General features: G+C 45.8%; 1 protein-coding gene across 1 annotated transcript; it reads left to right on the plus strand.

Moving 5' to 3' along the window:
• The first annotated feature begins 488 nt into the window (after positions 1 to 488).
• Positions 489 to 14,211, plus strand: LOC118794786 (hepatic leukemia factor-like). Its single transcript, XM_036553051.1, has 4 exons — positions 489 to 839; positions 2,064 to 2,414; positions 11,693 to 11,907; positions 12,855 to 14,211. Exons 1-4 carry the CDS (start codon positions 725 to 727, stop codon positions 13,068 to 13,070), a joined length of 897 nt encoding a protein of 298 aa, XP_036408944.1. The 5' UTR covers positions 489 to 724; the 3' UTR covers positions 13,071 to 14,211.
• The last annotated feature ends 361 nt before the right edge of the window (positions 14,212 to 14,572 follow it).

A 14,572-nucleotide genomic window follows, 5' to 3' on the forward strand; every position in this document is an offset into this window, starting at 1 on the left:
ACGCTTGATGTGGACGGGCGACTAAAAAAATATTTTTAAAGTATTGACAAGCACACTCTACACTAAGGTTACGTTTTTTTCCACTTAGGCCCACTTTTCCCCCTCACGCATCTTTCGGCACAGCTTTCGCGCATAACCCGATTAACTCACTGTTTTGCAGGTTAACTGTTTTTGGCCCCTGTTTTGATGCGACACACTTCCCGATGAGAGCGTCTGCTAAATGACAAAAAATAAATGTAAATCTAATTAAAGTAAGCTTAGTTAAAATAATGACTGTGTTGTGTGTGGATTAACTAAAGGGTGGTTGTCAAAAATAGGAGGGGTTTAAAAAATTTACAGAGGCGGGGATGTGTAACAAATTATGAAATTCACCGGGAGCTAAGGCTGTCTCCTCCTCCCATCCCATTCGTACAGTCAGTACTCGGGAGTTCTGCCAAAAGGTTTGACGTCACCAATGTCAGTGGCCGCACATGGAACTACAAGCCATTTCAGACTCGCAAACTAGCCACAATCGGGTGCAGTCTGCCAGGACCCGGTGAACCCAAACACAATCTTCCTTTTTCCTGGGGTAGTTTATCTGATTCGTGGAAACAGTCCCGGATTAAGTCGATTTCGCTCGAGGACGTATTTCTTTGCATATATAGTCTCCATATACTTTTTAAATTATTTTTCTTCCCCTCTCGGAATAACAGGCTTTCCTTTCGTTTAGCTGTATTGCTAGAATATGGAGAAGATGGCTAGACCTCTCCCGATAAACTCAACTTTCCTACCTCCAACTCACGGCGTGCTGAAATCCCTGCTGGAAAATCCTTTAAAACTTCCGTTTCACCACGACGAAGGTAAACAAAACCAGACAACTTTAATTTAATGACTTATTATATACTTATTATTCATAAGTATGTACGGAGCTTCGGTTGGTTGCAAGTAAGATAGCCTTTCACAGTGTCTTGTCTGGCTGCAGAAAGGTAGACGGCTAGTTAGCGAATTAGCTAACGTTACTCATTCTGTAAGTGTCACTGCAGACAATTAAACAAGTCTGTAAGACAGCTAGCTGGCAGTCGATGGTACCTTTTTGCATCTGGTAGACTAGCAAAATTGCATTACATCGCTATCTTAAGTATTTCTCACTGTGATGAGCTCCTGGCTAAGCGGGTTGCTGTCTAGCTGTATTATAGCTGGGTCTCGAGAAACCACACAGAACAGTGCAACAAACAAGTAACGTTAAATCGGTATTATATTACTGTTATAAGATATTATTGTTTACGCCGCTGCAGCTATCTAGCAGCTACTAAATATCAGTTTCTAGTTAGCTAACGAGCGCGTTCATGAAGTGCAGATTGTATGTTTTAGCTTGCTAGGCAGTTGTATTTCTCCCTTTAAATAACTTTGCATTGCTAATTACTCACTGACAAATCAAGATTTTAACTCTTCGAAAGCGTTCTCTGTTTGTATCACATCTCAAACTGCCATTATCAGATCAGCTGAAATTATTCATCTGTTAATTTATATGTATATATAGTGGCTACCAGTAGCGAACTATATTGGACTTACAAATATTGGACCAATATTTAGAGACATCAAAGCTGAATGAAAGGAAAATTCTCGTCCGAGTTGGCTCATGTTTTAGGTTTAAACATCGCGTGCCAGCAGAACCCTTTGTGAGCTGTTTCCTCTTGCGCGTGCATTCCAGTGCTTGGGTGTGCGTGTGTTTTTTATCTTTTCAATCAGTCCAGGAATCAGTCCCAAACAAACGTCTCCAAGTGAGTTTAGAGGTCATCTCATCTAGATTACCAATGGCAGCAGTATGAGCTGTGCAGGTTTTCACACTGTTAAAGAAGAAATTGTTTTTAAAACAACACTTGTGATATACCTGAATTGCATGCTTTATGGTCATTTTAAAATATTTGCAGTTCTTTAGTCATCAACATCAACTTAAAGAGAAGCTGAAAACAAACAAGTATGTGTGGATAGGCAAAGAATAGTTTAGCAGTGCAAGTGCATGTGCAAGACAGTGCGTGAGAGTGCAAACAAGGATGCTAATAGGGCCATCACATTTCTCCCAGGTTTTGGCAAAGAGAAGGAGAAGAAGCTTGAGGATGAGGTTAGCGGGTCCAATGCACCGCAGTCTGCTTTCTTGGGTCCAACCCTGTGGGATAAGACCCTGCCTTATGATGGGGACACCTTCCAGCTGGAGTACATGGACCTGGAAGAGTTCCTGTCTGAGAATGGCATCCCCTCCAACCCAGCGCAGCACGACCAAAACCAGCACCAACAGCAGGTGCCCCTGCAGCAGGCCCCGCCCCCACCGCCCACGCCCCCCACGCCCTCCGTGGTGGACCTGAGCAGCCGCGCCACCACCTCCGTTCATACAGCCATGGTCACCCAGAGCTGCCTCCACAGTCCCAGCAGAGCAGGTAACAAGCCCTCAACTCCCCCTCCCGCTCCACTAATCATCCACCTTCCTGCCTTCCAACAGTTCCCTCTAGAGCAGAGGTAGTAAGCAAAGTAGCAAAGTCTTGAGGGAAGTTTGTGTGTTTGCTCCAGCCAGTGCCCCAACCTTAAAACAGGTCAGGCTCATCGATTAACCATGTAAGATAACAGCCCCCGTATTCACAAAAATACTGTGCTGTTAAATATTTTTTGAGGGTACTGCAAAAGTACAGCTTTTAGCAAGGGATATTACCCTTAACAGAAATGTGTGTGTGCTTGGAGCAGGCGGGAGGGAGGCATGAATAGACAGAGTAAACGGCTGGCTTAATTAGCGGGGTAATTAAGAGCAGAAGGAGTACCTAAACCCAGTGTGTGTGAACATATACACACACACAAACACACACTGACCGACCTGGAGCTGCTTTGGGGACAGAGAGAGAGAGAGAGAGAGAGGGAGGGAGAGCACTCGAGGGGTCTGCGCCCCCCCCCCCCCCCAACGGGGTTGAGCTCAACTATCGCGTGGGTACGCAGATTGTATGGGTCAGCCTGTTAGGGAGCATCATGGCCAGCCACTTCCTCACACCACAGTAGCCGGACAATACAAAGGAGCAGGTCACCACGAGGAGGCCAGTTTCATAACTTACACTCATTCATAACTGTTTACTGTATGTCCAACCACCACACACACACACACACACACACACACACAAATAAGAGTAAATTACGTAAAATATTCTATTTTTTGCTCAGATAAAGTCCTTTATTGGTTGCATTAAGATGTTTGGTTTGCAAAGCCTTGGCAGAGTGACTCCCTGCACTGTGCCAGAGGCATTAAGATCATATGTGTAAAAGTGTAAAATGAGTAATCGATAGAACACCACCAGCTGCTGTTGTATTCTCTCTAATTCACTGCCTTTAAAACAATGCTTTTCACTCAGGTTCTTGTATCTGGTTAACCTTTTTCAGGGCAAAACTGTTACCTTTATAAAAATTTGCAGTGATACTTGGCAACTGTCTGAGGCAGGTCATTGTGGGGCTGAACTGGACTTGAAGGGTGTGTGTTCAGATCATGGAGTGTGACGCTGCTGTACATGTGAGCCGTGTGTTTTATCTTAACTGCTTCAATAAATGGAGTTCTGTGAATGAGTAACAGAATATGTGCAGTAGTGAGCCTTGTAATCCATTTTGGGTAAAGATGTATGTAAAATGATTTATAATGAATCGCAGTAGTATTTTGGTTAGAACATGAATAGAGGACTTTGTTTGATCAGCGTCATCATTGAAAAATATATTGCTTCGTGGCACTGGCCTGGAGAAATTTGCCTTCCAGTTAGAAATGAACTGTTTTATGAAAGTGCCTGTCCGTGTTTTTGTCTGGTGTGCACTGTTCAATCTATCATGCATTGTAAGCAGAATGCTGTTCTGACATATCTGCCCTGACAACACTGGCTGCTTGATGCTTAGAGTAAGTTATGCACTAAAACATGAGTCCTGACTTGATAACAAGTCTTAAAGGCCAGAGTAAAGTGAACGCAGCATTGCATGGAGTGAGCAAAAGCCAATCGGATCATTTCATGATCGCCCTATAATGGAAAGAATTTCTGATAGGTGGAGTGGTACGCAAATAAGCCTTGATTTCAGGAGCACGTAACATTTGTGGATGGTGTCAACACATCACATGTTAATCACTGGGAAAAGAAGTCTTGAACGTTAGCCAGTCGAAACAGTGATAACCCCACCAAGCTATGAGGCTCTGGTTAAACCCAAGACTGCACCTTCAGTCATACAGTTCAGTTTCAATTATGCATACCTTAATGAAGTGGTAAAAACATGATATACATCTGTACAACCTGTCTATCAAACATCCTCTAAACATAACCAGCAGTTTATAATCATTGATGATGCGGCTAACAGTTCTAGGATACTTTGTTCACACATTTTATGAGGGTCAAAGGATAATGTGGTATGTTAGATTTCCAACTAGCTGGCTAGCTAATATCACGGTTTCCTTGATCTTGCCACTCCAAACCAAACCACAGGCATTTAAGTGGTGCGTTACAGTGAAGCTTGCATCCATTGAGTACAAATGAAATGAAAATGAAATGAAATGAAAAGTGGAAAAACGAGAACTCTTCGCCTCCTGCTCATGAGGCATAGTTTAACACAGTGGTTGAACAGGTGCAGTCTGTCCCACTGTACACCTGTCATATTGGACTGGAAGCCTAGCTACCTGGTGTAGCAGTTTGCAGACAGGAGTCACTAAGAACAGGCCAACGCTGGAGGTATCGGCATGCATACCTTTAAAATACCTTCCCTCAATGTCCCCTCGGTGGCAATACTAATTGATAGTATTGAAACCCTGTTAAAAGCATACTTCATTTAATGTCACACATTTACTCTTCACTGCGGAGGGGACATTTAGCTGGTTACATTGTATTTCCTACCTTTCTTGGCACTCCAGTCTAGTAAATGTATTAACCACATGTTTACTTTTTGAAAACCAGGTATGAAAAACATTGCAATCGAGTGACATTGTGAAGCTTAAAAATTTGGACACTCAGGCTGAATGATTTACACCTGCTGACAAAATTATTAATTCGACAATGCTGGCACACATAGCTTGTGGTCATGACAATGGGTCTATTAACTGACATAATTCATTTTAGGAGCTCTGAATTAATGTGAATACTGAGGTTAGAGGTTAGAGTTTGAGGCACCTCAGAACAAAAGGAGAAAAGACGCTAATTGCCTGCACTGGCTCCTCATTTACCGTGGTAAGGGTGGACCTCTGGTCTCCCCCATCATGAATTAGCATAGTAGCACTGATAGCTTTTGTGTGGATTATTCCGGGAAAAGAATTCCTTATAATGCATGGACTGACAGGCATGGAGAAGTCTCTATGTATATGGCAGTGTATCTACTGAGGTCTAAACCAGGAGCAATGGGATTGGCCCTTCTTTGTTTAAAGCAGCCTCTGTGGTTAATGTGAAAAGGTCACTGCTTTTTAAGTTACGTCCTCAGTCCTTGCATATAATGAAAACCAGGCATTGAGATAGTCTCACAGTGGTGGGAAATGGCTGTAGTTTCAGGTATTTATTATAAACTATAATAGATTTATAATGTATGCATGTAGGATGTGAACATTGCTAGGTCTGTTTGGTATGGGGAGTAACCTAGCTGGCAACTAGCTGTCAGGTGTAAGTGCAGTCATGAGAATGACATTCAGTGTCCGTTTTGGAGGTTAATTTGTTAGTTTTAACATTTGCCAGGCTAGCATGGTTACTCGGACACACACACAAACACACACAAACACACACACACGCACACACATGGGGGGAAAATGTTTAGCGTTGCCGCGGGTTTTGTTTGGTTTGGTTTGGTTCCTCCCGCGCATTACCCCTCATGTGAGAGTGGCCGGGCTAGTCCTGGTGGCGGCGTGCGGGCCCATGTGACACACACAGGCGGGCGTAATAAGCGGGGATGCAGCACACCTCTTCCCCTCCTCCTCCCCCCCGTGAGGAGTCACATTGCAGGAGGCGTGCTGCTGTCACGTGTGCACTGTGTTGCTGGTGCTAGCTCTCCCTCACGGATTGGGAGCCGCCATGGCTATTAGTGCCACAGCGGATCAGAGTGGGGACGCTGGACTCTGAAAAGGCTGCAGCCGAGTCAGACAGCATAAAACGACCCATATTCTATCAGCCAGGGCCCACAGGGAGTTGGGGAAAAACAATTACTTTCGCTGACACTTCTCTAAAATACCTGAATGCATGGAGAGAGGAGTTAGGGAGAGATGCAATTGTCCATTAAAAAAACAAGTCCAGCTAGTATTACTGGGAATTATTTTCATACCAAAAGTGCAGTCTCAGTTTTGAAATTCTGTGCTGAAAGCCCAGCTGGATTTCTTTTAACTTTTGCATTCAGATAGGTGTCTTGAGATTTTTTTTTTAAGTTGTCAGACTGTTGCTGTCACAGCTGAGTGAGTGTTCAGTTAGCGGCGCCGCGAGCGTTCTGTCTGGCCCAAATGAGCTCAGATGTGTGCAATGGTGGTGGGGGTGGGGTGGGGTTTTTGGGATGAAAGGTCATGTTTTGAGTTCACGCCATGTTTCACAGAAACATGCTTTGATTCACCTGCCTCTGTTCCCTCATATTAAAAACACGCTTTCAACCAGCGTGTGTTTCTCCACAGGGTGGTGTGTGTGTGTGTGTGTGTGTGTGTGTGTGTGTGTGTGTGTGTGTGTGTGTGTGGTGGATGGGTGGGGGGTTTGGAAGATTATATCTGATCAGGGACAGTACCATAACTGTGGGGTTTTTTTGTGTTGCTGTATGAATTAGGAACGATCACAGTATCACAACAAATTCAATCAGAAGGTACCACAGAGAAAGAAAACCTAAACAAATCTTACATTTGTAACGGTTTTAAGTTGAACTCAGCCCCTCCATGCTCACACCCACAGACCCCGTGCTGCATTTTAAGATCTGAGCCGGTTCTTCCTTTGAGAGATATTTGACATTATCAGCAGCCAGCAGCCAGTTTTTTATTTTATTTTATTTTGCTCATGCAATCAGTGTGCTAACCTAAGCCAAGTCACTGCCAAGACACTGTAGATACTCATTAGATGCTCCTGTGAATCAGTCCTGATACTGAGGGTTGAAAGTCCCTGCGGTGATTTGCATAGTTGCTGACCTTGGTGGCTGAAGCGATCACACTGTTAACGTGTAGCCGCAGTCTTGAAAGCCCTCCCCCCCGCCATCTCCAGTGAGCATGTCTCTTTTTGGCTGCGATTGCCCCCAGCACTGAAACAGTAGGAGGAAGCACCTGGACGCACGTTTGGGGTGGTGGCGGGGGCGGGGGGTGAGTCTGATAAATGAATCCAGCAATGGGAGAGATTCTCCCCCCCATGAATATCGCCAGCACTATCCAGCCCACACCAGCCAGCACAACGTATCTTCGTCCAAGTGGAAACCATCTCAGGTGACAAGGCAGAACACCTGGTCCTTTCCCAAAGGCTGCTACCCCCCAACCTCCTCCCTTGCTGCACACACACACACACAGTGTCGCAGAACAGATATCAGTACAGTACAGTTAAGAGCTGAATGGAGGAAACTTAGGGGCTGTAAACTAAAAATGTGTCTCCCCCTTGAGGAAGGAGAACATACTCCTCCACTAAGATAGTGGCTGTTTACGTTCCTGTGGCAACTGCTGATTAGGAACAGGAGCCCCAGTGTGTGTGGGCCCCCCAGAGAGGAAGTCTGTAGCCATGTTTCCACTGACCCCAGGTCAGCCGCGGGTCTTCCATATCCAAGACGACACCCCAGAGGTAGCCATATGCCTGACCAGTGCAAAAGCACTTACTATGACATCTTTATCCTGTTCTTCTAAAGCAGGAGTAACATAAGATTGAACATACGGGGTTCCACATCCGTTATGAGCTAGCAGCTAATGCTCGCTATGTACAGACAGATGGGGTAAGGGTGGGTGCGGAGTTCACCAGGCACTCTAAAACTATAGGGATGTTTCTGGTTTCAGGGTGAGTTGATCATCATGCAGGACTAGAGCAGCTAGAGCACTGGGCCAAATTAGAGGAGCAGCGAAGCCACCAGGTCTCAGCTTCCTCTCACGGGGTCATTCGGAGGTCACCCTCTCAGAATGCAGGAGAAATTTACTGCACTGCAGCTGGCTGAGCTAATAAAGCATTGCAAAGGCAGCTCTCCTGGTGAAATCAGCCTCCATAAGAGCTTTGCATTATGGGTGGCTGGCCTCTTTTGCATCCTTCAAAATAAGCCCTGAAGAACAGGCTGATTCAAGTTCAAGTTCAAAGTTTGTCACATGCCAAGGTACAATGTACAGTAAGCAGGTAAAATGATGGGGGGGGGGCTTAATGGGGGGGCTCTTTGAGCGACGGTTTCCTCAGCAGTGTGGGCTGTGGGAGGCCCCCTTTCCTTCGACCGGCAGTCAGGTCCCATGACTAACATCACTGCTGCTCCTCTGGCTGTGCCCAACAGCCCAGAGGCGGGTGTATGTGTGTGTGTGTGTGTGTGTGTGTGTGTTGGGGGGGGGTCTCTGCTGCATTCCTCCTCCAAATGGGTGGGTGGGGGGGGGGGTTTCTGCTGGAAGACATGTTTTTCTTGCATTCTCCCTTTAGGTTTACACAGCTAATCCTGTCCACTAAGCCCTGCCCCAGACAATGGGTGAGGTCATTAGCGCTGCCTTATGCGAGGTTGCCCTCTGCTCAAAATCAGTTCATCTCAAAGTGTTCTCAAACAGCACTCATTTTATTTATCACAGGACCTTTCTCTTCACGAGTCTTTCTCACAACGAGCTGTGCAGGAAAACCACTCATCTTGCTTCTGATCTGAGTGACGTTATCAGAAATCCTTCCACACAATGCAAATTTGCGAGCTCGGGAAAAATAACTTTGGCTTCAGGCGAGCCTTTGTTTCTTGGCTTGAAATGAGAATCAATTAGCTGGTGTTTCTTTGAGCTTGCGCTGAGTCTGAGGCACGTTTGTAAGGGGGAAGGGGAGAGGGAGCAGGTCAATCTCATTTAATCAGAACGGTTCAGGGAATCCAAGTGCAATTATGAAAGTGCACGTTTCCAGGTTTTTCTTCATTGTTTTTACCGAGGAACAAAGCAGCACAATCCGTCTGCGAACAACTGCAGTAACCACACTGATGTTAGACTTCACCATTGTTAGACCACACTTGTGATGGACCACACTGGCATTAACCACACTGCAGTCCAGATTTTTCTTGACTACAACTGGCTGCAAGTTGTGCAGGGTTTGTGACCTGGTCGAATAGAGGCCCCGCCTGTTACTCTCTCCGTATCACCCTTAGAGCAGACTTGTTGAAACGGTGGTGTGGGGGTCGAGGGGGATCGGACGTTGAAAGTTCTGTCCTGGCGAGGGGGCTCTCGAACCTTCCACTTAAAGCCAAGCGTACGACCGGTCATCTTCGGGCAATGACAGCACCCTTGGCTGAAAACGATTAAGCCTGTTAAATGGCATATATCTGGTGTGAGGAGTGGTGAGGAGCTTGCTGGCTGTTCCAGCTATTCACGGCCACTGGCTTGTTTTGGGCCCATTTTAGTTTACACAGTAAGCAGCTTTGGGACTCTCAGTGCTAAATTAAGGTTGCAGGATATGGCTGCTGTGTTATGTGTGAGCAGAGGGTGCAGAGCTCCCAGTGGGACGGGGAGAAAGAAAGGGGCCACGCCTCCCATCATGTCCCATTTGTGACACGAAAGTTGTCACGGCATTACATAACATTCCATTACATTCATTTAGCAGACACTCTTATCCAGAGCTACTTCAAGGACAAGAGAACAGAAGTGTGTCCTTCCAAGTTAAATGAGCAACTGCGTCAGAACAGGCTAACAACACCCCCAGCCCAGTGAGTGTGAACACAACACCATTCAAGCATTAATTTGTGTTAATCTGAAACTAGACAGTCTAGAAAACTGTGGGAAGTAAAGCACCCCGTGCAGCAGGAGTAGACTTGAAATGAACTCCTTCTCTGGTGAATCCAGCGAGAACCGTGATCGGGGGCCGATTCGCAAATGAAACTGCTGAGCTCCGCCCAAAATTTGGCGTGACTGCAAGCGTGTGCTCAAGTTATTGACCATTCATTTAGAAGACCGCTAATCTGAGTTCCTAGTTGCAAGGGACGCTTAGTGGTGCTCCTGTGGCTGTGGCACAGTTAGATCTAAGGGGGATCCTGGAAGAGAGGCTGCTGGGAGTGTCCGGTCACAACGAGTACACAGATTAGCACTGCAGCAGTGAAACTCTGACTATAATTAGATGAAACAGAACGGAAGGTCATTAGCAGATTATGTTGCTCAGGGTGCACGCTCTCAGGGTGGTTCTCTTTGGTGATTATTTGCAGGGTGGATGTTAAAGGAAAGCATGCCTTTGCCCTTGTTTAAATGGTGAGTGGCCCCATTGGGCAAACACTTGTGAATGTTTTTCCCGGAATTAGAAAAAAACAGTTGTCTATTGTTGCCTGATTTCCTGTCTGTCATTCTGGCCTCCAAGGAAGAACACAAATATAATGAGAAATGAGGATATTCGAAGTGAGGTATGAATAATACCTGAAATGCTGTAAACAGAGTTATAAGGCTTGCCTTCAACATGTGCCGTGTCTGTCGTGGTGTGTGCTCATGTCTGGCACCTTTTGCTCGGTGCACACTTCTTGGCCACTGCTGGTGTTAATGAAGCAGCTGTTCTGACTCAAGGCATCATTAGGAAGGGCTGGTGAGAAACTTCTACTCTGTGGGTCTGAAAAACTGGTCAGGAATCAGATGGCACCAGTCTCAGACCCAGAGTTCAGACCCAACCTGGCTCAACTGAAGGGCTTTCCTCAGGAGGTGTAAATGCCTCACATTGCTTGTTTAGACCTAGAATCACATCATTTGTAGTACATCCCTCATATACTGTACATCACCATCTGCCAATGCATCCTCTATCTTTTTTTCTCTGTATTAATTTGTATGACTTGCATTAAATTTGAAGCTTGGGTTTAGCGTCTTGTTCATGGCTATAATGACCAGTCTGAGAGCAGAAACTAGTAAAAAGCCCAGTTCTGTAAGCACAGCCCTGTACCACCAGTCACATTTCTTAAGCATAGCAGTGCTTTGGTAATCCGCGACTGATGAATGAAAACCGGGAAAGGCATCGGTGTGTGTAGCTCAGGCCGGTGTAACACTGCAGCAGCCGTACTGTGCTCTAAACCTGTTACTCAATGTGTAACACTGGCGGAGCCTGCCTGGGAGGGGTACACTCTGAGATGATCATGTTTGTCCGCTAATTTGGGCTTCGCAAGCCAGCCGTCCACGATTATGCATAAGCAGTGCCATTTGTGGGGCCCTGAGCTCATCATATGCGTAACACACTCACAGCACTGTTATGACATTGTTGCCGTGGGTTTAGAGAAAAGTTGGTGTCCACTGGCTTGCGTTCAATAATTGTGCCTCGGGTGCCCCCTAGTGGTCAAATTGAGCTACAGCAGCTTCACTGTGCTCTGCGTGCTGATTGGTTGAGTACAGTCGCTTATGTAATCCCCTCTGTTATGATTGAATATGATGATGAAAATAAAATGTTTTTTTTTAAATTGTATGACCAGTTTTCCCTGATGGATTCATTTAGGGATGCAGTTAGTCTGCTCTTTTGCTATAAAGACCTTAGAGATCGTCAGCTGAAAGGCACTACATAAATGCTCATCATCTTCATTAATGAGGTTCTATCCCTGTCCCCCCCATACACAGTCCTGCCTTCGTCTCGCAACACCCCAAGCCCCATTGACCCGGACACCATCCAGGTTCCCGTGGGCTATGAGCCAGACCCAGCGGACCTGGCATTGTCCAGCATCCCAGGCCAGGAGATCTTCGACCCCCGCAAGCGCAAGTTCACTGCTGAGGAGCTGAAGCCCCAGCCTATGATCAAGAAGGCCCGCAAAGTCTTCATCCCGGATGACATGAAGGTGACAGTGCAGCCACAATTGCTCCTCTCAGCCCCTAGAAAAACACCTTCCTGAGGCTGCTAAAATGATACTCTTTTACATTTAGCTACTTAGTAATGTGGGCGGCAGTGTAACATAGTGGTAAAGTTGTAACCCTGGGCAAGGTTACCCAGAATTGCCTTAGAAAGTATCCAGCTGTACAAATGGATAACATGTAAAAACTGTAACCTATGTAAGGTGCTCTGGATAAGAGTGTCTGATAAGTGACAATAATGTAATGTTATCCATTTTTACAGCTGGATATGTACCGAGGCCATTATGGGTTAAGTACCCTGCCTAAGGTTACAACAGCAGTGCCCCAGTGACATCAATCAATTAGTCAAAGACATATTAAGTACATAAAATCAGTTTTGAAATTGTGGTAGGAATAATAATAATAAAGTTTATGACCTGTCAGAATCACAAGACCGTAAGGACAAGATTGAGTTGAGGGTTGTACCCCCCACATCTGTCCCCTTGCCGCTCTTATCCTTATCTGACTCAGTGTCCTTTACCCGGCCCGAAGACTGACCCAGCCCCCTCACATGCTTCACTCCCATTGGCTAGAGGGAGTTGTTAAGAAGCTTATGTGCTGTGGCTGGCCTCCAGCATGGCTCCTATGTTTGTGAGGTTGGGATTAAGGGATAGGACATTCTGTGTAAGTGTGGATAACATGCTTCCACGCAGAGCTGATGTGGGATCACCCTGGGATAGTGTCAGTTGCGCTGAATCACTTAAGCAATCTGGGTTTAATGAAAACAGTTTTTGTTAAGTTCAGGAAAATTATGAGCAGCTCTCAAATGTTACTAGCAGTGAAAAACTACAACCTCCCAAGTCCCACCCACGGGTGAATTAGCCTGTAGCAGAAGGGGAGGTTGACAAGTGTATGGTCAGAGTGAGGAAATGTGTGAATTTATCTTTTTTAACAGGATGACAAATACTGGGCCCGACGCAGAAAGAACAACGTGGCGGCGAAGCGGTCACGGGACGCTCGGCGGCTGAAGGAGAACCAGATCGCCATCCGGGCTGGCTTCCTGGAGAAGGAGAACGGCGCGCTGCGCCAGGAGGTGGCCGACCTGAGGAAGGAGCTGGGTCGTTGCAAAAACATTTTGGCCAAATACGAAGCCCGCCATGGGCCCCTGTGAAAATCCCCTGCTGCCCCCTCCTCCACCCCTTGGGCTTCTAAATGCCCCCCACCCAACCCCAACCCCCCACCCTGCCCTGTACCTCACTCACCCAGGAGTCTGAAGGACAATGCACCCTACCCCGCCCCTACCAAGCCCTTCCCACCACTACACCCCAGGCCCCGCCTCTTTTCCTACAGATGACTTTATATTTGCTGTTGGCATCTCTTTCTAGATATGTATAAATGTATTATTGATGTGTGATATATATTTATACATATATTTGGAAGTCCATAATCCCTGCCCCTCACTTTGCCAGGTCATGTTTTTGGAATCCCCCTACTAGCCCTGACAATGTGAGCCCGTCTCCCCCACTCTTCGATTTTTTTTTTGTTGTTTTTTTTTTTTTTTTTGCGTGAAGCAATGCCGTGTTGTTCAATTTCCTCCTGTATACTTTTATAGTCATTATCAGGACTGAGAACTGTTAAAAAAAATCTGCACCCCCTTTGTGCCCCCACGCCCCTTTTATCTACATTTTCAGTGCTGCTGCTGAAGTGATAACCCTACCTACTATTGGTCCGTTCCCTTATAAACCAGTGAGAACGGGTCCGGCCATTTCCTGCCATGTGGAAAGGCAATCTTCGTTAATGTGTGCGACCTCCTCCTTCGTGACATAACCCCTTTTATTTTTGTCTGTTTGGTCATTCCTAGTACTTACAGTCCATATTATTTTTAGATGGGTGCTCTGTTGTTTATGCTGTTTTAGTCATTGCTCTTCCTTTTTGTTTGTAAGTTTATAAAGTGCTGGGATGTTACACTAATCTCTTGACTGCCGCGGTTACAGCCCCCGTCCATGTGCTTGTTCATTTTCTTCTCACTCTGAGATTTAGTGCTTTAACCCTCCCAACACACACAAACACACACAACAGCGGTTGTGTTTTCGTTTTCTTGCAACCGAAGCAATAATCCTGTCCCAGCGTACGCTACTGTTAAAACCTTCCCGGGTGCCTCTCATGTGCGTAGAACTACCCCCACCCCAATCTCTGACCGAATCCTTCCTCTGCTCAGTATTACCCTGGCAAGTTACGTTACCATGATGGAAGACTTTTTCCCCGATAATATTAAACCCGCTTAATGCTAGAGTCCCCCCTCAATGCCCCCCCCCCCCCCCCCCCAGCCTTCCAATCTGCACTTTTGCGTGATTCACAATCAGACCCGGTGCAATTGTGTGTACTGTTCTTGTCACACCTGCCTGATGTCTGCAGCATCTACGGGTTGCTTTTAGCCTTTTTTTTGGAAATACTCAATTGTTTATTATTATCATTATTATTGTTAACAAGCTAAATGTTTCGGCATGATTTCTGTTCAAGTACACAAATCTTGAGCTTCAGTCGATTTTTACGAAGCGATAAATTCCACATTTTTTCCTAAGCATGACTATATAGCATTTAAACAAGCTTATAAATTATATATGTGTGTAATATATATATATATATATATATATATATATAAACACACATACA

This window comes from Megalops cyprinoides, chromosome 19 (assembly GCF_013368585.1).
Source record: "Megalops cyprinoides isolate fMegCyp1 chromosome 19, fMegCyp1.pri, whole genome shotgun sequence".
Lineage (NCBI taxonomy): Eukaryota > Metazoa > Chordata > Actinopteri > Elopiformes > Megalopidae > Megalops > Megalops cyprinoides.

Bases quoted from the DNA above. Each gene is read 5' to 3' on its own strand.
- LOC118794786 (XM_036553051.1), top strand. From the start codon at position 725: ATGGAGAAGATGGCTAGACCTCTCCCGATAAACTCAACTTTCCTACCT. The intron at 2,415-11,692 runs GTAACAAGCCCT...CCCCATACACAG, and splicing joins CCACAGTCCCAGCAGAGCAG to TCCTGCCTTCGTCTCGCAAC. The intron at 11,908-12,854 runs GTGACAGTGCAG...CTTTTTTAACAG, and splicing joins TCATCCCGGATGACATGAAG to GATGACAAATACTGGGCCCG.